Source organism: Tyto alba, unplaced genomic scaffold (assembly GCF_018691265.1).
Source record: "Tyto alba isolate M040663 unplaced genomic scaffold, T.alba_DEE_v4.0 Super-Scaffold_28, whole genome shotgun sequence".
Lineage (NCBI taxonomy): Eukaryota > Metazoa > Chordata > Aves > Strigiformes > Tytonidae > Tyto > Tyto alba.
Window position 1 is genome coordinate 16,581,462 of NW_024881302.1, and position 25,866 is coordinate 16,607,327.

Genomic DNA, 25,866 nt, shown 5'->3' on the forward strand with positions numbered 1-25,866 from the left:
GGTGGCTGAAGCGCGGCTTCCGGGCGCGCTGGCTGCTGGGAGCGGAAGCGGCGGGTGGGGGTGCCGGTGGCGGCCATGCCGCTGCACCGGTACGCGCCGCGGCTCTGGCCCTCCCTGCGGCTGCGGGAAGGCATCTGCGCTCGGCTACCGGCGCACTACCTGGCGGCGCTGCAGGACGACACGCCGCCCACCCCCGTGCACTGGCGGCCGCTGGGCGTTCGCTACCGGCGGAACCCGCGCACCGGCGAGCGGGAGCGGGTGCAGGACGTGCCGGTGCCGGTGTACCGGCCGCGCGCAGCCGATGAGGGGCTCTGGGGCGGCGAGGGGTGGATTATCGGCTTCCGGTATGCGCGGAACGACAAGGTGAGCGCCACGGGCTTTCCGTGCCCTGGGGGCGGGGCGGGACACCGGCCTCCGTCTTCCCCTTGCGGCACCCCCGGGGAGGGGAGGCGGGGGGCACCCCCCGGGGAAGGCGGCGCCCCCGACCGCCGGTCTCGGCCCAGCTCTCCACCAGGCTGCCCAAGGTGTGGAAGCCGCAGCTCTTCGAGCGGCAGTTCTACAGCGAGATCCTCGACGCCACGCTGACCATCACCGTCACCATGCGGACGCTGGACCTCATCGACGAGGCCTACGGCTTCGACTTCTACATCCTCAAGGTAAAACAACGGGTTGGTGCCAGCCCAAAGCTTCCAGCCTTTCACACCCCCTTGGTGTTACAGATCAGAACGATGCTCTACTCTAGAGCAAACCCAAAAGATCTTTTCCCCCCCTTTCATTACGGGGTGCCTGCAGCGCGTGGGTGAGCCGCCAGCGTTGGCTGTGTGCGGCTGCTGCACCTGCCTGTTCTCTAGCAGCCGGTCGCTTGCTGCAATGAAACATTAGGCTTCATTTCTCCAGACTCCAAAAGTTGATATGGGCTCGAAGCTTGGGATGGATTTGAAGCGAACGATGCTGCTGAGGCTTGCGCGGCGGGACCCGAAACTGCATCCCGATGACCCAGCCAGGAGAGAGGCCATCTATAACAAGTACCAGGTGGGTGCCTGACCTGCAGCTCCTGCCCCGGTGTCTGCACTGATGTTTGCTGCTTGTCCAGACTGATAGTGCCCTAATCGCCCTGTCACTGCACAAACCAGGGTTAATGCTTCTGTGTTTAGGGTTAAGGGTATGGGCAGAGAAAGTCTAAACATAGTTTGTCAGGTTATTCATGTCTCTCTGTGGACTGCTAATTACTGTACTGATGGTTTAGGGAGAAAAAAGCCTCTAGTTCTGCTGTGATTGAGGTCAGCAAGGATCTGCAGTAAGCACAGGTAGGAGCTGGCACTGCCAACAGCAGCAAGAATTTGTACTGACGCTGCAGCGAGGAGCCCAGGCTGCCTGTGTGAGGTTTAGTTTTGTGCAGCTGGTGATGGTTGACAACATAGGAGCACCACCAGCATCCACGGTCCGTGGAGTTGTGCTGAGAAACAGCCTCAGAACTCCACAAGGGAGAGGTACAGCAGGAGACACAACTGATCAGAGAAGGCAGGGCCCTCACCAAGGTGAAAGGAGAAAAGGGAAGTGGAGTCTGGTGGCCAGAACAGAGGGAACAGTGTTTGAAGATTTGTCTGTAGTAATGTTCCTACTAGGTCGTGTGTTTGTGTGAGTTAGGCATCGTCAGGATTTGCATCTCAGTCACCTGGAAAGACTGTGCCACCTGCTCCTTCTTTTGTCCCAGGAATTTGCAATCCCAGAAGAGGAAGCTGAATGGGTTGGCCTGAGTTTAGAAGAAGCAATAGAAAAACAGAGGCTCCTAGAAAAAAAGGTGAGTTCCAGAGGTAATGCTTAGCACTGAGGCGTCTCAGCTGCATCAGGCTGCACGTCTAGCTGATCTGAACAGCCTGGGCACTCTGGAGTGATGGAAATGCTGCTCTGAAATGCCTGAGCCGCCATGTGAACCTGGTGAAATCTGGGTGCCCAAAACCTGGGGCTAGGCTGGAGTGCATCGTAAACCAAATCCCCCTGTCAGAGGAGGGACATTTAGCGCGATGGCTTATAACTCGTGCCATGTTGTGTGAACATCTTTGCCTTTGGTTGGCATCTGCTGAGCCCTGAGCCCTGTGGGGATCCAGCTGCTTCAGGGGGTATGCCCACCCAATGTGCTGAGGTAACGGCTCTGGTTGAGGGCAGTGTGAGGAGAGAGGGAGGCTTTTTTAGAAGGAAAGGGATCCCTGGGAGCTACCGATGATTCTCATCTGCAGGATGAACTGGAAGAGCTGACGCATGTCCCACACAGGTGCCCGTCATCTTTGAGGCAAGGTTACAGAGCTGAGCAGCAGCTGTGTCTCGTTCAGCTACTGAAAAAAACCCAGTTGCATCTTCCTCTGGTTTTAATTGTTAGCACTCCTGCAGCACTGGCTCCCTGGGCTCTCCATTGGACTTCACCCCTTGCTGCTGCTCAGCTGCACTCCTTTTAAGTGGTTCGTCCTCTGCTTTGTTTCAGGACCCTGTCCCGCTCTTTAAGGTGTATGCTGAAGAGCTCGTCAAACAACTGAAAGAACAGGAGCTGCAGAAGCAGTAGAAGGGAAGAAACCTTTGGAGCAAAACCCCTGCTGCAGATCAAGCGATGGGGTTCAGTGAGTCTTCTGTCTGAACCACGCTTGTGCGGGAAGGGGCCACATGAAGAGTGTGCCCAGAAGCATACTGCAGTTATTGAAGTCTAACAATAGCCTAAATTTAGTGAGAAACCATTCTTGTGGGCTGAGGAAAGAATTTCTGTCCTGTGGCTTCCGAAGGTGTTCTTGTAAGACTGACTTGATGTGATTCTTCTGCCTGTACAAGTAGTTGGCTGCTGTTGAGAGCCCTATCACAATATAAAATGAAATACATGTTCTGGGAATATCAGTGAAGTTTTCTCTGATAGTCATTGCTCATTTGTATATTATAGCAGGGACTGCACGACACAGTGGTGGCATAACTTAGACAAGTCCCCAGCCTTCTGCAGCAGAGATGATTGTGCCCCGAAAGCGTGACCCTGAGCCCCTGCCTCTGGCAGTGCCTGCCAGCCGGTGAGGCTGAGCTCCCCAGCCGCAGGCGCTGGTCATACAGCTCCCCCTGACCCCTTGGGTTCCAGCGCTGTTTCTGTTTGAAGTTGGTGACTTTGAAATCTTTTCTTTTGTAAAAATGTAGTTGAAGTGGCTGTTGAAGCCTTTGCTCCTGTCCAGCAGCAAGGGACCGAAAAGCACTTGCCATCATTGCATGCGAGTGAGCAGTGCTGTGTCACTGCCGTCATCTATAAGTTTCATGGTCCTACAGTGGGTTTCTGGCTCCTCCCTTTCCCTTCAGCTCTGAGCTTGCAGGATGGACCTCGTGGGAGCCATATCTCTGGATTGTCACTTGCCCCCAGAAGAGACTTTGCCTTAAACGTGTCTTGGGGTGAGACATGTTCCCTCTCACTAGCATGTAAAGGCAAGTATAGTGTCTTGGTTTCTGAGCCACTGGACCCATGATGAGAGAGAAAGCAGGCTCATGGAGCAGTCCACAGAGCTGGTCCCCTCTGCACTGGGATGGAGAAGGACCACAGGGGAGTGGAAATTCCCGGTGCCTTAGCATCTGCCTTAAAGATTTGGTGGCAAGGTGCTGTGGAGGTGGTCACTGGGTAGGCACGGAGCCACTGCAGGGCTGTGCTAGGTGGCTGGGGGATGAGGGAGGTGGTTAAGGTGAATGCGACTTAAATGGTGGCATTTCATAAAGACCAGACTTCTCTGCTGCTTTTTGGGCCAGGGGATGGGTGGGAACCCTTGCAAGGGGTATTTGAGCCCCAAGGTGAGTGTGGCACAGCTGTGCAGCCCCTGGCTGGTAGGGCTGGTTGGTCAGAGGCTGCCAGACTGGGACTGTGCTGTCTGCATGGGCACAGGAGGCTCTGTGCTGCAGGGGACAGGTTGGGTGGCAAAAGCTGGGGGGTTTCCAGCCTGCCTGTATGTCTCTGCTCTGGTGAGTCCAGGCTCTCAAGAGCAAACTGGCACAGAAGGTCACATTTGCCTAATTAATGATTTTGTAGCTAGGCCAGCACAATGACATTTGCTTATCTTCTCCCTCTTCTGCAACTGAGCTGAGTGGGAAGCTGCTGCCCAGCTCCTCAGGGACCCTGACACTCTGCCCTCGTTAGAGATAATTAGCTGGGACAAGCTCCTTGTTTGACAGCTCTGCTCATCATTAGGGCTAGTGCAGCTCATGCATTTTAATGCAGCTCTGAGCAAAGCTCCAGACTGTGGCTCTGTCCCAGCCCCGCTCCGTAGCTTTACTGGAACATGCTGGTGCAGGTCTGGCCTCTCCGCCCGGTGCAGCACAACAGAGTGTGGCCGGCGCCTGCCTGGCTCCTCCTCTTGTCCCTGTGGGGGTCCCCAAATGCCCCGCAGCTCCCCGGCAGTGAGGGGGCTGCTTGGGCTGTCTGAGTGGGCAATTAGCAGCTGCTCTGTCCTTGGGACTAGTGGGTGTTAGGTAAATAAAATTATCTTCCAGCTGTGTGGTGCCGTATCTCTTGGGGAGAGCTTTGGCTGTATGTCCTTCCCAGCTGCACGGCTGGTATTGCCTGTCCTTGAAGGTGACTCTGTTCTGCGGCGCTGCTCATCGTGCGTGCCTGGTCTGCAGGATCTGCTGCCTTGGGAAGGTCTCTTGGGTGATGAGGGGTAGCGGGAGCTTTCGGCCAGAGCTGGGGGAGAGCTCCTGTCCTGCTGGGGGGAAAGGTGCTAACGGGGGCACTGCAAGAGTGCAATAGGAGCTGCAGGAGCTTCTCCATGGGGAAGCTATTGGGAATGTGGTTGATCCTGGTTTCCAAGTTGGAGCCCTCCATTCTCTCATCCTGCCTTTGCTGAGATGCCTTGCTTCCCCTTGCTCCTTTCCCTACACCGATGTTAGATGTGGCCGGGAGCTTCCCCCGCAAGGGACACGCTCTCATAGAGTCACTCTGCTGACTTGAGGAAAACTGGAAACTCTGCTTGCGGACCAGGGGTGCTGCAGCTTCAAAGGAAGCCAAGTTGCAAGTACGCAGGGTGGGCTTACCCTTCTGCTAGGCAGAGTAGCAGCTGTCTTGAGGTGGGGAGGGAGCCCCTGTGCAGCATTCGGGGTAGTCTGAGCTATAATACCTCCGGCCAGGTTACCTTGAGGAGGTGGAGGAATAGCTCAGGGCCTGGTGTTAGACCTGTCTGGGTTTTACGCCTGTTCATTTGCAGCTCTGACCACAGAGAACTTGATTCTGCTTGTACGGTGGTGGTGGTTTTTACCTGTCTAGTTGGCTCAGTCCGGCAGATACTGGGTTCTTTTGCTGCCCTAGCAAGGAGAATCGGAGGAGCTGGTAGTTTGCCACAACAACGTGTTCCCGGGAAGCCACAGGTGCCACAAAGCCACGGATGCAAATTGGGTGCTGTCAGCTTGAGGCTGCAAATCCACCCTGGGATGGGGGGAAGGGCCTGACTGCCGAGCGCAGCTCAGACCCGAGCGCTGCCGCCGGCTTCCGCAGAGCACCGCTGCGGCGTGCACGGCAAAAACCAGCACGCCAGCTGGGAGCAGGGACCCCGCAGCTTGCAAGGACGTGACAGCCACCCACAAACCACCAGAGAGCCCTGCCCGGGGTCACCTTGAATTTGGCAGCTTAAGATAAGGTAGCAGTGGAGACCGCTCAGAAGGGGGAACAGTGAAAAATGATCTCTGCAAGGCAGCGGTGAAAGGAAAACTCCCAAGGCAAACTGGCAGGCCAAGGTTTGTGCCAATCTGTTGATGCGCTTTCTGGGCAAGACAGCTGCTAGGTGGCATCTTGGCTGCGGAATCACTTGGTGGTTTTATTTTCCTGCACAGGGACTGCAGCCAGTGCTGGGAGGACTTCTGACTGGGCAGGAAAACGGGGCTAGTCATCCAAATCCAACCACAGCGCTGTGCCCGAAGCTTTCTCTCAAGCCTCAGGTTCCCTTGCCTGCCGTGGGCAAGCACCACTCAGCAGCACGTCTCTAAGCACAAACGAGGGAAGAGCTGGGAGCGTGTCACGAGTTGTGCCAGGGCTCCCCATGGGCTGTGGAGCCATGAGCTCCCGAGAGCCGCCCTGCGGGGGCACAGCCGGGGAGGCCACCTCGAACCAGCCTGTCCCGGTGCCCCCAGGGCCAGGTGGTCCAAGGGGGAGGCCTGAAGTGGTCCATCACCCACCCGCAGCAGTGCAGCTCGGCCAGGGGTGACCCCCGTGCCCGGGCAGGTTTGTCTGTGGTTCAAACAGAGGAGGTGGGGGGGGGGTGGCTGTGGCAGACGAAGCGAGGAGCAGACGCGGCCACAAACTGGCAGGTTCAGGTCTGAGCTGAGGAAAACCTTCACCCAGAGGGTGCGGCAGCCCAGGACCGGTCACTGGAGAGGGGCATCTCCAGCCTTGACAGTTTTCCAGGTTTTGGTGGACAAAGCCATGGAATGCAAACGACAGGCTGGGAGATGCACGTGTGCAGGTATCAACCACCAGCGCTGGGGGAGTAAATCCAGGACGGAGATTCCTGTCTCATCCATTCCTCAGGTAACAAAAATATGCCATTGTCTTTAATAGCCTCAGCAAGGCTGCCACAAATATGAAAGCGCCCCTTGAAACATGAAATGTGGGCTTGTGTGCTGGTTGTGAAGGGAGGTTGGTATTCAGTCTTCCCCAAACCCAACACTGTCAAAATAACAAAGCAGAGAAAAAGGTTAATTGGGGAAAGCACCCAAACTGCAAAATCCTTTTTTGGGATGGCTGGACTAATTCTGCTGTTCAACAGTAGCAGGACACGTATACTGACGTTGCCATTCTGAATTCTGGAGTCAGCTGGTATCTTGAAGCAACGTTTGAATTCTGACTCACTCGTGATTCCCAGCAAGTTGTGCTCACTGATCCAAAACCCAGCTTGAGGTTAAGGCCATGTTTCTCAACAAACTTACTTTCTTGATCATTTACATTCATTAATTAAATTGCACTTGTAAAATAAAAACAAAACAAAACAGCCTCTCTACTCAAACATAAGTAATATTTTGGGAGCATTAGCAGAAGCAGTATGTCCCTGCCTTTCACACTGGTCTCAAAGGCAAGCCTGTGTTTTCCCTCATGGCTTTGAGGCTTTCAGTTTGAAGTAACCATTGCAAAGGGACGTAATTCTTAGGAGGGCTGTGAATCATCATGAACCCAATCTCAGGGGAGGTAAAAATGTAGCCTGAAATTCATCCCCCATTCTATGGCATTTATCAAGAAGAGATGAGATTTAGAAACTCACTTGGGCGATTCCAGCAAATGCCTTTCAAATATCACGGCTATGTTTGCTTTCAATTCAACAGAACTCAATTTCTACCAAAAAGCTGGACTTGGATGCTGAGGACTGTTGCGGCCGTGAGGTATGTGCTGTGCTCACCCTCACAGCGTTGCTCGTTGCTTGGGATTTGCTTCATGGTGTTTAGGGGCGACGGGGAAATGACAGCAAACGTCCTTGTGGCTCTGTGGGTGAATAACATTTGTCACAAGTCATTCTGGATTTCTGGGATCAAGACAGAGCCAGACTTGTCTTGGAGACACACAGGGAAGGGCAGGAGGCTGTGGGTAGTGACGTGGGAAATGCTGGTTGGATATAAGGAAAAACTTCTTCCTCAGGTGAGTGGTGCAGCCCTGGAGAGGTGGCAGCACCTCCATCCTTGGAGGTTTTCAAAAGGATAGGGCAATATTCCTGAGCAACCTGCTCCAGCTTTGCAGCCAGCTCTGCTCAGAGCAGGAGGGTGGTCTGGAGACCTCCAGAGGTCCTCCCGACCTCGCTTTTTCTGTGATGTGGTTTCTAGTAGCTCCTCCACCTTGTGATGCTCCCTGCAAAATGGCCATCAGCTTGAGGAGGAGGGATGAGTAATGAACTGAAGACCAGCTACGAAGTGCTGGCCGGGGGGGGGGAAGGGCCCTGTCTGGGCAGGAGGAGAGGGAGTTGAATACTCTGCTCCCTCCCCTCCTCTGGGGTACGAACAGTCCCTGTCCTGCCTGAAGCTCCTTCTGTAGCCATGTTCTGTGCTCCCTCTTCTCCCATCCACTCGAGGGAGTATCTCGTGCACCAAGCCACCACCATCTCCAGGAGAAGCAGCTGTGGGCAGGGATGGTGGGATGGAGCCATTGGCCACACACTGGATCACGACAGCCTGGCTCTGCGTGAGTATCCCTGGGGAGCCTGGCCTGGGCACACAGGCAGGTCTGTAGGGAGCTTAGTTTTTACAATAAAGAGTCATAAGGGAAAAAAAAAAAAAAAAAAAAACAACATAGTATTTACATGCACAAATGCATTAATTACCAAAAGCATCTATTCCCTGACATGTTCCTGCCACAATCTCCCCTACAACTGTGGGCAGAGCTGGACCAGGGGTGCTGGGCACACAGAGCGCGGGTGAGTGTGTGGAGTTAATTCCATCCACAGCTCCTGCTGCACATCCTGGGCTCAGAATGGGCTCCTTGGCTGCAGGAGGAAGGGCTGGGGGGTACGGGGGGTGGCCCTGAGAGATGAGGACTGGCCACGGACACTTCTGCCTGGCTGGACGCTGCCATTCATGTGCATCTCCATTGCACACATTTACCAGGCAGTCATCGCCATGGTAACGCTGAAAATGGTGCTGTTTCAGGTCAGTTAGAGCACTCTGACAAATGCAGAAAATGGCATTTCTGAGACAGGAGCAGGGCTTTGCTCGCAAGGCCTCCAGGTACCCAGGGACAGGGCTGCTCAGAGAAGGTCCTCTTGGGACCCGGTGCCCCCGGGGATGGGTGTCCCAAGCTGGGGGGAAAGGTGATGGAGGGAACGTGCGGGTTGGGAGATGCTAGGGAAAAGGGAGCAGCAGCAAAGTCGGCTTCTTGGGCAGTGCTTCTGGCATGGACAGGGCTGGCACCGGCAGAGCTCATCCCTGGGACAACCTCAGGGCCAGAAGCAGCCTGGGACCAGTACGAGGGATGGGGCAGGCATCTCTCAGAGCTGCACCCTCACCTCCTGTCAGAGCCATCCAGCACCGTGTTGGTGTTTCCTAGCTATCGCTGGGTTATTCACCCATGTAAACAGCAGTCTCTTCCCTTTTGTGAGGACAGCTCACTTGTACAGTCAGGATGGATTTTTCCCTGTGTGCCTTTATAAAGGCTGAACTCTGCCTGCTGTTTAATCCTCCAGGCAGTCCTGTAAGATGCTTTGGCAGCTCCATCTCATCAGCCCTCACCTTCTCGCCCTGACCAGCCTGGTATCATCAGCAAACCAAATCACCTCCCTTTTCCCAGCCGCTGGAGGAGCACCAGGCTGTGCGGAGCACCCTGAGGAGCTGCCCTGCCCTTTGTACCACTGCAGAATGCCCACTTTGTGCTTTAACCAGGTATTTATTCACATGGGGACTTGCCCGCTGCTTCCAAGGCATCTGAATTTCCTTGAGAGCCCTTGATACATAACCTTCCTGAATGTGTTGTGAGACCCAGGTGTACCTTCTCAGCTGAGTCTCACCTGCCCAGCAGGATGTGGGCAGACACTCTGTCCTGGTAGCCCATCATTATCTGTGTGTCCATTTGTTCTATTCCTTAGGATGCTGTCCGTTGACTTCTGAGGCTGCTTGAGGACTTGAGTTTGGTTAAACCCTTCCTCCTGAAAGCCATGCATGGATCTGGGTGGTTTCAAGTGGTGGAAAGTCTTTACTCCTAATTTTATGCTGCACTGCTTCAACTCTGGGAATTGAGCCTTGTCACAATCTGGCTCCCAGAGCAAGGCTTTGCTGTACCTGATATTTTCTCCACTTTCTCACATTGTAACTTCTCGTTCTATTTGACATCAAGCTTCAAGTCTTGCTGCAAGGCTTTTTCTCTAGAAATCATTAGCTGTGGACTTTTCTTTTTGCAACAGTTCTCTACCACAGAGTTTAAAGTGTGGGATCAGAGCTGGGTGCCATCACCAAAAGCCGAGGGAGATCTCCTTGGATGCAGGTGCTGGGCTAGCAGGCTTTTGGCTGGCTGGGGTTACTGGGATGTGCAGAGCCAGGACCTACTGAAGTGTGGAGGTGGGAAATCACCCATACACAGACACGCTTGTCCTGTTTAACTCCCCTCTCTTCCATAAATGCTGTGCTCCTCTCACCTGTTACCAGTTTTTTTCATTGTTTTTCTGCATGTTATGCTGCAGAAAAAAGGAGAATTAAGGCTTTTGCAGGGCTCTGGTGAAGGTACTTTTCTTGCAGAGGGTTGTGGAGCAGCTTTCTGCAGCCCGGCACAAGATGGTGGGTCCCTTGCACAGGGGCCAGGAGGTCCCAGGTGGCCGGAGGGGACGGCAGTGGTGAGAGGAGAGGGTGGAGGGTGACGAGACCCTGGCGTGGGAGCTGGGGCGGTGGGCACGTGTGGCTCAAGCCGTGATGGCGAGTGGCTAAAACCGTGTGGGCTCAGGAGCCTGCGAGCCGGGGAGTTACCATGGGAACCGCCGGAGGATGCTCGGGAGGGCAGAGCCACTCTGCCGCCACGTCTCCGCGGCCTTCGCCTGCGCGTCCCCAGCCGCAAGCGCAGGTGGAAGGCTCTTGCTGCTGGGAGCGGGGCCGGGGGGGGGACACCCTGGCCCCCAGGTGCCTGGAGAGGTACCAGCTTGTCTCCAGCAGAAAGGGAGCGATGCCCTTTCAGTCAAGTCCCAGAGCACTTCACTGAGAAGCTGCCTTTAAACTAAGGAAAGCACAAGTGGGAGAGCAACCCCCAGCACCAGGACTGGGACCAGCTGCTTTGGCTGCTTTGGGCACCAGCCAGCCCCTTTCGCTCTTCCCTGGAAGCCTTTGGTCACAACATTGTCACCAGCCCTTTGCCCGCCCAAGGGGGCTGGATTGCGTGCACCATCCCCATCCGTTGCTGACACCTTCCACGCTGGCTGCTCTTCGGAGACAGGCCTTCCCTTCAGAAGTCACCTCCATTTCCCACGTCGGGTGTATTTACTCAGGGGCTCACAAAGTCTGTTTCCAGCAGCATCTCTGCTAAGTCGCTTGGTACAGCTGTCAGAGCTAGTGGCCTGCCCTTTCCTGGCTCTCCCTGTAATACACAAAAAGGAAAATGCTAGCGCATCTGCCACGCTCCAAACTGCCCTTTCCAGGAGCAGGGTAGAGCTGTTTGAGGGTCAGCTGGTTCATCCCCCCAGTTCCTTCAGAAGCCCTGGAGATGCCTCCTAGCCCCGTGGCTCTCTGCTGCTCCCTCGCCAGCTGGTTTCATGTTGCTGTCTGTAGTCACCTCTGTCTCCTCTGCGCTCCCCAGCAAGCAGGGTGGGAATCCCCTGGTTCTGCCACCGAAGCGAGGAGCTCGGGCAGCATCTCCCAGTGCCCCCCCTGCAGCCGCCCGGATGGACTCCTCCCTCTGGATGGCTGTGAGGAGAGGATGGGAAGATGACCTTGGCTTCCTTTCCCTCAAGCCCACCCTGCTCCTCTTTACCCTACTGCCCATGAGCTCTCAGTTTTCCCAGGATCCCTCCAGCCCTTAGATTTTCCCTAAGATCCATTTTTTTTTTCTCGTTTTTCTGGACTCGGTGCTAGCGCTGAGCCATGGGGCCAGAAATGCCTTGCAGGTCCCACGCAGGTGTTGCAGCAGGCTGGGCTGGACACCCATTGCTCATCCATCCCTGGACCGTGAGGTCGGGGACCGGGACCACGCTCCCACCTGCCTCTCCTCTGTGGGACCCACCTGGCCACAGGCACGAGTCCTGGTCCACGCTCGCAGGTCTGGCAACAAGACCTGTGTGTATTGCTCTATCCACCATCACTAAATACCCTCCGGGAGTAACGAGAGGCTCCGTGCCTTGCCGACCTGGTCTCCAGGGATGAGCGTGGCTGGGGCCAGAGGTACGAGCTGCCCCGTCCCGGCCAGCAGAGCCGGCAGGTCCTGCAGAGCCGGGGCAGAGCCGGCTGAGCCCGGCAGTGCTGGTGCCCGGGCAAAAAACCCACATGCTGCAAACGTGAATCTCTAATGGCAGCAGTGGGGAAGGAGGGCGGAGGCGAGGGAGGACTGTTCAGCACCATCCCGGCTCTCTGGGTGAACTGGTGTGAAATCCCCACGAAAGGCAGAAGCAGTGGCTGGCAGCAAGATCCCTCCATGGGCGGACCATCGCACCCGCCGGGCGTTGTGCATCCCCACCCAGCACCGCTCCTTGGAGGAGGAGGAGGAGGATGGTGAGGGCTGCACGACGGTGCGGGAAAGCCCTGGCATCGAGGCATTGTGCAGCAGGAGTGATGGAGAAAGGCTGGCTGGGGGGGAGGCATTATTTTCTTCAACAGCCTTCAAAGAGTTTTCCTTAAGTGTTGCTGCTCTTTAGGGCTCCCTCCTCCACAAAAAAAAAAAAAAAAAAAGGAAAAAAATCCAACGAGGAAGAGCAATCTCTCGGTGCGGGATGAAAGCGGCCTGCCTTGACTATTTACCCAGCAATTATAAGTAAATCGGTGGTGCCTAACGGGGCCGGTTGCCATAGTGACGATGGGATGGAAGGACCAGCATTTGGTCCTGGCCGCAGCCAATCAGGCTGGGAAGCCCAAGCTGCAATATAAAGTAAAGATTCCCATCTTCCAGCCACGCACTTGCCAAGAAAAGGAAATAGGTTCAAGAGTCTGGGGAAAAAAAGTGCTCCGGACGGCGGCAAAGCAGGGCGGCTGCTCCCGTCATGGCGGACTGCGAACGCCCGGGCAGGTGAGAAATCCCAACTCTCCCCATCTCCCCGCTTATTGTTCTCCTGTGTCGCGGTCCCCTCCGCCGCCCCACCCCACCCACGCCGCCGCCCCGACCCCCTCGCCCCGGCACCCACAATGAAACCCCCCTTCGGGCGAGAGACAAAGAGAGGCGGGTGGAGAAAGGCTCCACCATTCTCCCCAAATTGCCATCGTAGGCCTTTCAAATCAAATTTCGCAAAGCAGCTTCATCAAAGGCCCCCGGCTGAGAGGCACGAGCCCCATATTCCTGCCCCCCCCCCCCCCAGCAGGTCTGGGGTGGTGCGGCAATCCTACACAAAGTCGGCGCCGCTCCAGAAGTGTCTTTGAAAAAAAAAAAAAAAAAAAAAGAAGAGGGGGGAAAAAAAAAAAAAAACAAACAAGGGGGGGAGATGGAGATTAAAAAAATGCAAGCGAGAAAGAGCGGCGCCTAAATTGCTCGTCGTCTCCCCATCTCATTACTCGCGACTTCTGAGGACGGGTATTTCCAAAGGCTGCTATGAAAGACTTGTGAATGGAGCCCCCCCTGTATGAGATCAAAGCCCAAGGGCCGGGACGCCGGGGTGTGCCGGAGGAGGGGGCGAGCGGCGGCCGCGCTGCAGGATGGTGGGGGGGAGCCTTCCTCCCCTGCTGCCGCTGCCCTCCATGTTTCCCGGTGTCGCTGCTGCCGCTGCCTGACCCATCTTGCAATGGAGACCAGGGACGGCGGCCGGATCCCAACGGCTGGAACCAAGACAAGCAAACTCCGTTGGCTCACAGTTCGGCAACTCTCCCAAAATTCGTGGTTAATAAAGGAGCTTGTTCCAGCCAGGACCTCTCTGGACACCTCGAATTGCAGATGAGCGGGTGGCTTCCCCACCGCTTGAGCCCACTCCTTGGGTCTCTTCCCTCCCCGTGCCGCAGCATCGCGAGCCTGGTGAGCCACCAGCAGAAGGGCCGAGGACAAAGGCAGGAGGACAGAAGTTGTGCCACTTTCCCTTCCCGTTGCCTCCCTTCAAATACGGGCTGCTTTCTTCTGCTCGGCGACAAATTCAGCTCCAGGCAGCGTTCCCACCACCAGCACCACCGGCAGACGGGCGCCCCATCAGCGGCACGGAAAGCAAACTCACAGATGGTAAAATAAGAGAGTCGTGTAGGGTTCAAAGAGACCTTCTATGTCAATTGTTATATTATTAGGTAAACTCCAAGAAGAAAATCTTTTAATCCACTGTGGCTAATCCAGTCCACTTTTGTTGGCCAGGACATATTCAGCATCAACAAAAGGCTCTGGCCGACGGACACCGGCATACATAATGTATTTATAACTGTGGGAGCTGGCTCGGCGGCAGAAAGAACCACTGCTTGGGCCAGCAGTGGGGGCCAGGGCGGAGGATTTGCTCGACTTTTATCAGTTTTATTTTCATTTCAAAGAACCCGGCTGATATTTGCACTGCGCTGCTTACCAGGGGGGAGCACAAAGAGGGCAGGGACGTTCCCAGCTCTGGCTGGCCCCGAAACCTCACTGGGACCCCACCGGGACCTCACTGGGACCCTCCACTCCTCACCTGCCCCCAGGGCTGGGGCAGCACCAGGGTGGGGGCAGCAGAGGGGGCTGCAAGGGCAGGTTTGTCCCATGCCAGGTTTTGGGGTGGTAGTTCCTATGGGGAGTTGGTACCTGGGGTGGCTCTCCCTGAAACAGCCATCCTGGGCTGGCAGCGTCCCCTGGGATTTATCCTGGGAAGGTGCTGTTGTCCTGGGTAGGGGGGAGTCACCTTCCTGCAAGGACACGGGATACAACTGATGTGGGGATAGAGCTGCGAAGGGCCAGTGCTGGCGGGGCGGTGAGGTGCAGAGCGGCACAGGGGTAGACCTTGTCCTCCAAACCCCGAGAAGCAGAGCCTGGAGCCAAGGCACCTGAAAAGCAAAATCAAAACCACGGGTGGCAAAGGGCAGGTGAGACTTGAGCGGGGACCACGTTGCCACAGCCGAGATGATGTGGGGTGTTCAGGCAGGAGGAGGTGGGAGCTGGTGGGACTGAGCTGGGGGGGGTCGAGGTGGCCGCTGCGAGCTGGGGGTGCTGGAGGTGAGCAGGAGACACCAGCCACAGCTCCTTCGGGCAGCAGGTACAGCCTGTCTGAGCAATGGGCTCCCACAGGGCAGGGCTTGGGGGGCCCATGATGGTCCACAGCTGGACAGGAGAGGACAGCCTCCGGAGGGGGTAAGCTCACTCAGGAGCTCATTGCCCTCCCAGGATGCCATAGAGTCCAAAATGTCCTTATTCCCACCCTGGGTAGCTCAGTGTCATCCAAGGCCAGTGGCTCAGATGAGGATCTTCAGTAAGACCATGGAAAGGAGAGGCAGCAATGGAGGGACCAAAAGAACTTGTTTCAAAGAGCCCAGAGGGCTTGCCTGGGGTTTGGTCCTCATGAGAAGGGGCAGCAGAGAAGAGGAGCCCTCTCCTGAAGAAGGGGTTCACTGCACCCCTGGTTGCTCCCTGAGGTGGGCACAGGGCGTTTGGCCATTGGGGTAGTGCTAATGGGGTGCTGACAGGAATAAGTGACTCAGGGAGGAAGCGATCTCGAAGGGATTTGGTTGTTGCTGCAAGCCCAGGGTCAAGATTTTCCACTTTCACAGCACTCGCAGATACTTGGAGTCCTCCAGAACTACAGCCTTCCTCAAATGTGGTTAAATTGGCCAATGCTCAGAAGTTTCTGCACGAAATGGATGCACATATAGAGCAATTAAGCACAAAGTTGTGAGTCATCAGCCTGGGACGGTCCATCCTGAGACTCGCCAAGGGATGGGGGTCAGGGATGTGGATGCCACCTGTGGAAACAGCTGCTCTTCCAAAGGCTGAAGTGTAATGGGGTCTTGCTGAATCTTGCTGCCCAACTCAGCCTGTTGCTCTGATCATCGCCAAGGCATCCCCAAAACTTTTGGCTGTTCTGCATCGTCCATCCAGAGGTCCACCCAGCACAGGAGCTGCCAGGCCAGACCAACATATAAGGAGCACAAATCACCTGGGAGACAGAGGATGAGAATTCAGGCTAAATCAGGCTCTACTCCATGTCCTGCTGCAGGAGAAGTTTCAGGTGGGCTGGGATGGTTTGTGGCATAGGCTGGGGTGTCATAGGATGGCTGCCTACAAGATGTTCATCTCCAGACCATGGGCACTCATCCCACCTCATGGCCCTGGGAGGGTCAGAGAAGCGTAGGAGGACTAACCAAAGTTCACATCAACCTCCTCTGTGACACATGTTCTCCATGACAAGTACTTGGTATGCTGGGGAAGCTGCTGCCACAGGAAGACGCTAAGTCCAAGGTCTAGCAAGATTTGGTGCTGTGCATCCACTGTCACACAATTTCTCGCGCTTTGGTCAGTTGTAACTATAAAGGATCAGGATGAAACACAGTATGAGGCCGGATTTCCTCATGCTTGACAGACGCGGGTTCTCCTGAGGCTGCCCACCATGCCAACCAACGTTTGTTCATTGAAGGACTTCTGACAGAGGAGATGCATTAATAACAGAAGGCCCAGTAAAACTGTCAAAGCAGGGACTATACCCTCTGGGAGAAGACCAGGAGAGCCCAGCACCCCGAGGTCTGAGGCTGTGAAAGGCTGAGGCTGTGGGGATTGGGCTGCTGCCTGCTCCCACCACGGGGGAGAAGAGCTGCATAAGCTGAAGGACACAGCTGGCAGGAGCACGAGTGGTGTGAAATGGCTGCAGGTGGTCAAGTTGGACACGAGAAGGTGGCTCCAGCCCTGCAGAGCAAGGGAGGCAGCAGCAGCCTCCGTGTCCTGATGGGGACAGGGGCTGAAGGGCTGGGAAGCAGCACAGCTTTATGGAAGACAGCCCAAGGCTTCATGTCTGGAAGAGATGGGACACAAGAAAGCTTGAGACACATGCCCAGCCTGATGCTCACATCTTCGATGAGCGGTTCTTGCTGTCTCCTCCCCAGGGAAGGAGGGGACCATGGAATGCTCATGACCACTAGCCCATGTCTCCCCCTGCTCCCAGCCATCCTGACCCAGAGAGGACTTGGCTCTGCTGCGGTTCACCTTCCCACTCTGTCGTGGAAAGGGGAGGGTATTGTAGGAGAGAAGAGGGCTGGCGTTTCACAGCAGGGAAGAGAGCCACTAAGTCGTGAGCACAAGTGGAAAGCGGCCACTGACGGTTGCAGAAATGCTGGCTGAAGGGGACAGGGAATCTCATGGCCAACATCCAGTGACAGGACAGGTTTGCCTTGGCTGTGGAAAAAGTCTTGGACCTCTCCAAAGACAGAAATCCTCCGCTTCTCTGAATTTCCTCCCACAATGAATGATTTTGTGAGCAATTTTTCCAGTTCTGTGTCAGGATGAGACCAACACTCTCCACGTCTGTTTGCTTGATGCTGGAAAGCCCTGAGATGACTCAACACCAAGACCTCCTGGGCTTGTGCTGGGGCAGCTAAAGCAGCAGAAGAGTTTGGAGGCTATTCCATAAGTGCATGAATAAATGGCACTCACTGAGCACCCCCAGCTCGTCAATCATGGCTCAGTGCAGCATCGGTTCATTATCGAGGAGCAACAGAGCCTGCCCCAGCCTGCCCACCCATGCAGCCTCCTTCCACCACCACTACAGCCCCATCAACCCCAGCACACTTGGGTGAACCCAGCCAGTCTGCAGATTTTCAGACACAGCAGAGATGGTGCAGCAAACGGGCCTCATCCTCATCACATCTCTGTGCATTTTTGCTCTTCTCGGTAGAAAGAAACAGGTAAACCCCAGAGTCACTGCTGGGCTGGGTCCAGCATCTTGGCTCAGCTGGTCAGGACCTCAGCTGGTGTCCGTCAGTGCAGAGCCTTTCCTGGTGCTGTTCCTAAGACCTCACTCCCACCATGGAAGAGGAACCCTGTAGAGAAACCTCCTTTCCCAGAGGTGGTGCAACCCCCAGGCAGGTCACCAGAGGCAGAGGGGCTCCAGGACTTGTCCTGTCTACCAGCTCAGCTGGGAGGGCTGGCCATCACTGGGGAGATGGCTGCAGGATGGTTGCTGTGAGGAAAGGCCACCTCACAGGGGAGATGGCAAAGGAGGTCAATCCCCACCTGGGACTGGAGGTTTTGGAGGTGCTGCTGGGAAGCAGGAGGTTGGGAAAGGGGTGGTGGATCCTGGAGTTCTACCAGGGGTAGGGAGAGATCCTGGGGGGTCCTGGCTGCGTTACCAGAGAGCCGAAAGAGTAGAGAGCTCCCATAAGTGCCCTGCCAGGACTAGGGATACCCAGCTGGGGCTGACTTGTCCCCCTGCCCAGAGCAGACCTGGTCCCTCAGTGCCATATATCATGCCACAGAAGAGCCCAGCGAGGGCTCTGGCTGGCTGGCTGTGATGTCCCACGAGCGTGGTCATCCTGCTTGCCAGGTGAGCAGCCACCAGCAGCCTGTTACCGGCAATTAGCTGCAAACGACTTCCCAGCCTGGCTGCTGGCCTGCCTGAACGCTCGGAGCCAAAGCTTCTCTGGAGCACAGCGTCTCTTAGAGGAGCATCTGGGGCATCCCTGACCTGCCTGAGAAGCACGAGGCAGCAAGGAAAACCACTCTGCAGGAGAAATAAGGGTTGAAAATGCCATGAGGTTTCCCTCAGCAGCTCCCAGTGTGACCACAAGGACCCTTTGCCCTTGCCCAGGCCTGGCTGGGTTTTGGACCTGAGCAAACCAGCCACAACCTCAGCTGCCGTTCTCACTTCACGAGCTGGGAGCTCTCCTGGAGAAGGACAACAGTAAGTTGAGACGTGAACTGTACCTGTCAGGTATGTGTGCAGGTAAAATGATTTCCAGAGCTTGTCCTGGGTGCGTGAATGTTTCTGAGATGTCCTCACAAGCCTCGCCATACCCAGCAAATCTGACCATAAGTCCATGGGCTGCAAGGTAGATTCACAATAAACTAAAATTGCTTGACAGCTCGTTGACTGTCTTCCATTCTTCTGGGAAGAACCTCATCAAGCAGATGCACCATCAGTGAGCCTTGTCCCAGGCAAAAACTGAAAAACCAGCAGCATGCATCCAACTGGCCATCATCTGGTCACCAGATGTTGGCCAAAGCATGGTCAGCAGACCTTTCTTATCACAAAACGTTTTGCCAGCTCTGTGGGAGACCTGACCCTCCAGGATGGATGAGCTTGGAGCACGGGGACAAGCACTTGCTCTCCAAGCTGGACCGCTGATAGGGATCATATGAAAACAGGCAGGCTGGAAGACTGTAAGGCTGTAGGACAGACATCAAGGCATCGCTGAGCGCTGAGCTTGCTTTTGCCAGCCAGGCTAGTGACCACATCTAAGCCAGAAGATCTGGCCCAGTGTTGCAAAACAGATCTGCAGAAGCGGAGCGACTGATATTTCCAGCAGTGCTCTTGCCATCAGCTTTCTCTTACCTCTCAGTAGCCCAGCTGGTCGGGATCGCTGATGGCTAGATAAAGGAGATGGGCCCCTCCCACCAGGATCAAACGGGCTGAATTCACACCGGCTGCTCTGGGACACCCCTGCCAGCAGGGACCAGCTGCCCCAATGCAGCTGTCGACGATGTGAGCCACCAGCCAGACCCCACACTCCTCCCCGGGACGATGCCCACCGCGCACCCGCCTCGCCCCATCCCGCCGCGGGGCCGCCGGAGCTGCAGGCACAGAGGGCGAGCGAGGGATGCCCTGGGGCAGGTGGGTGAGCCCTGGGTCTGCAGGGGGGCCTGGGGACCAGGGACAGGGATGTCCCCCTCAATGCTGCTGCTCCCCTCCTGTGCTGGCTCTGTAAGGTGGGACCTTTTCTGCAGCGATAACCGCTCCAGAGCCCCGATGCTCAGGGATGGGACAGTCCCCGTACGGCAGAGCAGAGCCCGCTCCAGACATCTCCACCTCATGGAGGGCCAAGATATGAATTGTGTCCTTCAGGACCATGGGAGTAGGTTCCCCTCCTGCAAGTGGGGACCGGAGGGTGTCCCTGCCTGGCCCAGCTGCCCTGCACGCATCTCCTGGGCAGGGTGGTCCCATCAGGGACGAGCTGACATCTCTTCTCTCTGCAGAGCGGCGCTGCTGGGACATGTGTGGATGGCGTCCCACCCCTGGCCCCCCAAGAGGAGCAGCGAGCCTGGTGGTCCGGAGCATGGAGAGGCAGGTGCAGGCCCGGGGCGGACCCCAAAGGTGGGTGCGGGAAGGTGCAGGGGGTGGGATGTCACTGAGGGGTGCTCGCCTTCACCGGCTGGTGATGAAGAGCATCGGGCATTGGTGGTGTTGGCTGAGCGTGTGTGCGATGGCTTTCGGCAGAGAGGGTTGATCGAGACCGGGGGATTCACGGGGTCTTGGATGTGGCAGGGGTCTGGCAGGCTCTCTTTGCTCTGACAGATATGGGCAACCCTTCCCCAAAGGCAGCATGGGGACCAGGTGGGGAGGGATGGGGGGACACCAAGGTCCTGGCACCCGTGTCGGTTCATGTGCTGCTCTCCTGTGCCGTGGCCCAGAGCGACGGCGACGGCTCCTTGCCCGGGCAGGGCTGGGGTGCGTGCTGCACCCTCGCCACTCGGCAGGGATGGGCTCAGCAACCGCCCACCGCCCGCTCCTATCCTGAGCGAGGTCCCTGAAGAAGCTAGGTCCCTGCCCAGGTGATGTCAAGGTTTAAGGACTTGAATTTCACCCTTAAATCTTGATTGTAGCCTCAGTCTCATAGCTTTTGCCACAGGTTTTACACTACCCTTAGAGCATCATTGGACAGTTTTTCAATTATAGATGATTTTCTAGAAGAAGATCATACCTGCCTCAAAGTATCATCACCATGTAAGAGAAAGAGCTGACCAGTTATTGATGGCAGCCATGAGCCTCCTGTCAGTGGATAGGAACTACGGGTAACCCATACCATGTGCTGCTGTATGTGGACTGGATTTCCAGACCTGAACAAAGATGGGGAGAGGGAAATTTCTAGGCAGAAAGCTGGGGCAGAAGCCCAGGGGTTATCTGGGGCAGCTGGTACAGAAGGGGTGAGAAGAGAAGCCCATGTGAACAAACTGGGCTCTGATGGATCCAGGATCAGAGGAACATCAGCCATTACTGTTATTAGTCTTATGGAGGTGCGAGACAAGCAGAGGAGAGTGGCCACAAGCTGCTGTGACTCTCCCTGGTCAGTCAGAAGGGAGGGGAAGAAGGATGGGGAAAGCTTTTACCAAAACTCCAGTCCTGAGCCCCGAAAGTGTCTTGCATCGCTAGATGTGGTTGATAGCCAGAAGAGGAGCTGGGGATGGTCTGAGGGGTGGTGGCAGGAGAGCCACGGGCCGTTAGGTGATCAGCTCATCCAGAGCAGCCTCCGAGGGCATGGCATGAGCTCATCCGTAAGCTTTTGGGGGGAAAACACCAGATCTGGGGGCTCTGTAATCTGGCAGGGGAAGGTGAAGAAGAGCTGGGGGAAGGAGGCTGATGCCAGGGCAGGCACAAGGTGAAACACTGAGCAGGGATGCTCCCAGAGCTAAAGGCAGAATGAGACCCTGGGGAGAACAGGCCAGGGTGCTGGGATGCTGCAGGGGCTCAGGGTAAGGTGTGGGGGCTTCCCTCTGCCATACAGGCACCTACACTACCATGGGCAAATGCTGGCAGCTGCAAAAAACATTTCAGACTACTGCCTGAGCTGGTCCAGACCATCTTGCCCTTACATTCCTGGAAGGAGGCCACCCTGGCTGAAGGGCTGGAGTTTTTCTTATTTTTGATGTAAGCAGCAAAAGCTTTACCCCATCTACCCAATCCAGCCCCGTACCTGGAGGGGGCTAGCCTGGGGAACCCCAGCGTGCCCTGGGGTTTTCCAAGCAAGCACCCACTTGGGAACAGGAGTGAACTGGGAAACTGGGATGATTTTGCTGGAGGGGAAGGACCCAAGCGCCCAAAGCAGCCGAGCCCCGCAGCCTTCCCACTTGCCTGGAACAGCAGGCTTGGGCATGGGCTTTATAAAAGGGCAGAAGATGAGCAAAAAAGCATAAGCTTGGTGTCCAAACAGTGCTTCATCCTTTTTGCCCAGCACTGGAAGCAAGTCCAAGCCAAGCTGACAAATTTGGGTGCGTTTGCCTCTTTTGAGGTGGGGAATTCAGAGAAGGAGTTATGCGCAGGCTGACCATGGGACATGCACCACGGGGACCCAGAAAGCTCCATGGATGCTTTGGGGGGCTGACATCACCAGGGTGGGGAGATATCTTTAGACTAGTGCCTCCTGCAAGAAGGGATGCTGTGAGGGTTGCAACCAGCACCACCTACTTCAGCTCTCACCCCCAGCCCCTGGCCTGGCTGCCCATGGGCACCCTCGCTGCCCCACCCAGGGAGCTGCTCCGTCCCTCTGGCCCGGCAGGGCAGGAACTGCCTTCCAGCTCTCAGCCTGGCCGTATCTGTGGCCACTTCTCTGCTTTGTTCTCCTGCCTGCCATGACTTGTGGCTCCACTTGCTCATCACCTCCGTAGCAGTGCCGCTGGGCTGCCAGTGCCTTGTCACAGCTGGGCTCCTCAGGGTGCCCTCCGTTCCTGGTGTCACAACGCCAATACTTTTGTCTTGACTGCTAATCCATTTTCTTCCCCCTGCTCTGCAAACATCATATTGCCAGTGGTCCAAGGGAGAGCTATCAGCCTCCTCTTCCACTCTGGGACATTTTTTTCTTGGCAGCCCCTTCTGTCATAGCTGCTCATGCAGCCAAACACCAACCCTTGCCTCAGAAATGAGGGTGCTCTAGGCACAAGGGGGGAGGCAGTACACATCCCTCTAAGGGCAAGCTGCCCTTTGCCTCTGCCAGCAATCAGTGTAGGACCTCATACTTCAGGGTATTTCTATTTCTCCTCCAGTTTCAAAAAGGTTTTTTTAACAAAACTGAAATTCGGCACCACTTATGACCTTGCAGGAGCCTTTTAAATCTCAGCCAAAGGTTGAACAGCACCATCTAGTGCGCTTCATCCTGAAACTGCCCAGGCCGGAGGGACGCCGGCTCTCTCCCACGCACAGCTCTGCCATTAGAAGGGTATGCTGGATGCTAACAGCCATCAAACACCAGCACCAGGGCTGGCCTGCCTTGTTTGGGGGGAAATCAGTGAGTCACTACAAAGAGGAGCATTAATTTGAGATTAATATTGTCGGTTGTGAAGCTGAACCGGGCGCTCTCAGCCTCTGCAGAAGTGATGCTGGAAGGCTTGTGGCCTTCAAGCCAACCTGGCAGGGAACTAATGGTGTTACCAGAAAATGTCCATTTGCAACTCTGAGAGCTGGGAGCGAAGGGCTTGCAGGGAGATTCTGCGAATTGCATTGCACAAGTGTTGCACACACAGCATTGGGCTGCTTAGACACAGCCCCAGACCCTTCAGACCAGTTCCTCTAAGAGCAGTTCCTCTATCACTAGCATTTGCTGGCTCTTTCAGGCAGAAATGAATGTGTGCACCGGGAGCTGGGAAGCGTACAGCATCCCAGGCTTGCATGGGGACCAGCCTCGGCTGCAGGCTGACACCAAGTGTGCACCAAAAAAACGCTGGCATCTTGGCTGTGGCAGTTTTGCGGAGGTATAAGGCAGGGCCACACTATCAACTGATGATGAAGGGAGAAACTACCCAGATTGGTTCACTGGCCTCTACCTTTTGTTGAAAGACCTTGCAGGCTGATTCCTCTCCTGTGTAGCCAGGGATGCTCGGTTTGGTTTTTCACCTGTTTGATGTCCCCAGGTAAATCTGGAAGTAGCTGATGTTGGCCCCTGGCAAAGCACAGGGATTGGGCTCCTCGGTGTGGATGAGCCGAGGTATAAAAGGCAGAAGGGGCTCCAGAGGGAGCCCGTGGCTCTCCCAGCCCTTCTCAGCCCGGATAGAGGACCAGAAAATGGCGAGGCACCGGGACGGCTTAGCATCAGCCTGCAGGGAATTCGCCTTTTCCAGCCTACAAAGGGGCAGCTGCCTGGCTGCCTGGGCTGAAGCAGGGCAGCGCTGGCTCCGCTTTCTTGGGGTATGAGGACAGAGCGTACACACAGCGATCCTGCGCTGCTGGAAGGGACCTGCTGGCTGGGCTGGAACCCTCCGTGTCTCCCCGGAGCCATGGGTGGGACGGGTGCTGGCTGCTCACCCCAGGCAGGGAGCAGGTGGGTGCAAGAGAAGCCGCCGGCACTCCTCTCGCTGCAGCAGGTCCAGCCTGGCTCCCAGGAGCAGTAAGGAGCCCCAGGGCACACCAAGCCCTGGCACTTCAGCCACCTGCATCCTGGTGCACCCAAACTCCGTCCTCCATCCCGTCCCCGTCCCCCCCCCATCCCCTCGATCCCCTCCTTGCCACAGAGAAATCCATCTCTAGTTTCTCAGGCAAATTCAGTGCGGGCCATGAAATCTTGCTGGGCCTTTCTCTGGGAGATGAAAAGCTCTCTTAACACCTGATCGTCTCTCCCCCATGAAGTTGCTTAAATGCTATAATTGAGGCACCTCGGGGGCTCCTTTGAACAAGCTAAGGAGGCTGCCGTCCTCAGGCATCCCCCTGCAAAGCAGGGGTCAGTTTTAACGCTTCTCCACCTTCTCTCTTATTTCTCAGCATCCTTTCTGAAACACGGATGCTGGAATCCCTTCTGTTGCAGCACCCAGCCCCATCCTGGCCAGGACATGCCCTGTGGGGAGCTTGTTGCTCTTGCACTGTCCCTCCTGCCTCCTAAACTCCCCCCCCAGCCCATCCCTGCCAGAGCACGGGTTTCCAGCAGAAGGGCCCTGTGCTCAGAGGAGGGATCCTTTCGCAGCTGCTCACATTCAACCATGTTTCATTTGCCCGCGACTCAGCTTATGAAGTTTTCTACAGCTGTCTTGACCTCATCCGTGTCTCCTGCCCCTCTCATTTCCCTGGCCCCAGCGTTTTTCTCAGCAGGGCTTTTTAATCTATTTCTAGACCATTGATGGAAATGCTGAATAGCGTTGGGCTTCCCATCCAACCCCCGGACACCCACTGAGAGCGCTCCCATTCTGCTGGGATTCCCCATTGATGGCTGTCGGTTTGCCAGCTCCCAGTCCCTTTAAGGTGTCTCTCTTGATGTTGTATTGTGCTAATTTTTAATCAGAATACTATATGGATTAAGTCACATGCCTGAACAGAGTCCAGGTCTATTATTTCTATGCCACAACCTTTATCAGCCAAACTTGTAATCTCTTCAAAGGATGACATCAGAGTTTGACAAGAGCTATTTTCCAGAAACTAGGCTGATTGCATTAATTATATTCGCATCCTTTAATTCTTTACCAGCTGAATCCCACATCAGCTTTTCTATTATTATGCCCAAGACCAGTATTGCACTGCTACATGTAAATCAGCTCCGAGCATCGTTCACATGAAAAAGCACAAGGAGCCGCAGCGTCCTGCCGGGCTTTGCGCCGGGGTGGGAAGGGGAGCGCCGCCGCCCGGGGAGGGCTTCTGTGCGTTTCAGAAAGGTGGGAAAAAATGTTGCACGTTTCCAAAAGTGTTCCCTGAATGCATGAAAACAGGCACCCGCAGTAGAAGGATTGCATCAAAACCCAGAAACTCTCCCGATCAGAAATCTTTCGGAGCCGTTTCTGATTTTTAGAGGACTCTCTTGTGGCTTGTTTGCATGTTTTTGGGGTGGTACCTCGGGGTCTGCCTGGCTTGGTCGCAGGGCTTTGAAGGAAAGCGGCCTCGCACTTCCCCGCTGGGCTACTCTCGTTCGCTCTCCGCAGCTGGCAATCCCCTTCTTCTTCCCGCACCGTCCCCGCCACTCCGGGACGGCACTGCAGCCCGGGTGCCGGGGTACCCTGCCTGCCGGGAGGCTCCCCATAATAACCAGCCCCCCCTCGGGTGAGACCCGCTCCCCCACCGCCTTTCTGGGGAGTCTCCACGCGGTTTGACCCATTTCAGCCCACGCAGTGCCACCTCTTGGCGACTCCCCTCGCCTCTCCCCGCCGCGGAGCTGCCCCGCTCAGAGGCGCAGGGCACACGCTGCGGTTTCCAGCGCAGCTCTCGCTGTCGGCCGAGGCGAGAGCCGCCACCGCGCCCCGCCGCCCGCCGTTCCACCCCGGACGGAGCCGCAGAGGCCCACGGCGGTTTTGAGCGTGGCCGCCTGTTCCCCGCCGAGCTAAGCCGTGGAGGTCCCCGCGGCGTGACACCCTCCTCCCCGTCCCGGGTGCTCGGGGGGCGGGGGGGAGCTCTGCGGGCTCCTCCTGGCCAGGGCGAGAGGGAGCCCGGGCGCTGCTCGCCCCTTGACCGA

General features: G+C 56.1%; 2 protein-coding genes across 3 annotated transcripts in view; both read left to right on the top strand.

Annotated features, from left to right (window-relative positions):
- Positions 1-43: 43 nt before the first annotated feature.
- On the top strand, positions 44-2,885 carry MRPL28 (mitochondrial ribosomal protein L28). Its single transcript, XM_032983683.2, has 5 exons — positions 44-363; positions 504-656; positions 898-1,032; positions 1,715-1,801; positions 2,480-2,885. Exons 1-5 carry the CDS (start codon positions 76-78, stop codon positions 2,555-2,557), a joined length of 741 nt encoding a protein of 246 aa, XP_032839574.2. The 5' UTR covers positions 44-75; the 3' UTR covers positions 2,558-2,885.
- Positions 2,886-12,574: 9,689 nt separating this feature from the next.
- AXIN1 (axin 1) overlaps positions 12,575-25,866 on the top strand; it is an 88,610-nt gene continuing 75,318 nt past the window's right edge. The window contains exons 1-2 of one of the 2 annotated variants that reach the window (XM_042798538.1): positions 12,575-12,664; positions 19,706-19,823. The gene's annotated coding sequence lies outside the window, so the exon portion shown is untranslated. Of the gene's footprint in view, positions 12,665-19,199; positions 19,344-19,705; positions 19,824-25,866 lie in introns of those variants that run through there. The other variant, XM_042798540.1, reaches the window with a different exon arrangement.

Bases quoted from the DNA above. Each gene is read 5' to 3' on its own strand.
- MRPL28 (XM_032983683.2), top strand. From the start codon at position 76: ATGCCGCTGCACCGGTACGCGCCGCGGCTCTGGCCCTCCCTGCGGCTG. The intron at 657-897 runs GTAAAACAACGG...TCATTTCTCCAG, and splicing joins TCGACTTCTACATCCTCAAG to ACTCCAAAAGTTGATATGGG. The intron at 1,802-2,479 runs GTGAGTTCCAGA...GCTTTGTTTCAG, and splicing joins AGAGGCTCCTAGAAAAAAAG to GACCCTGTCCCGCTCTTTAA.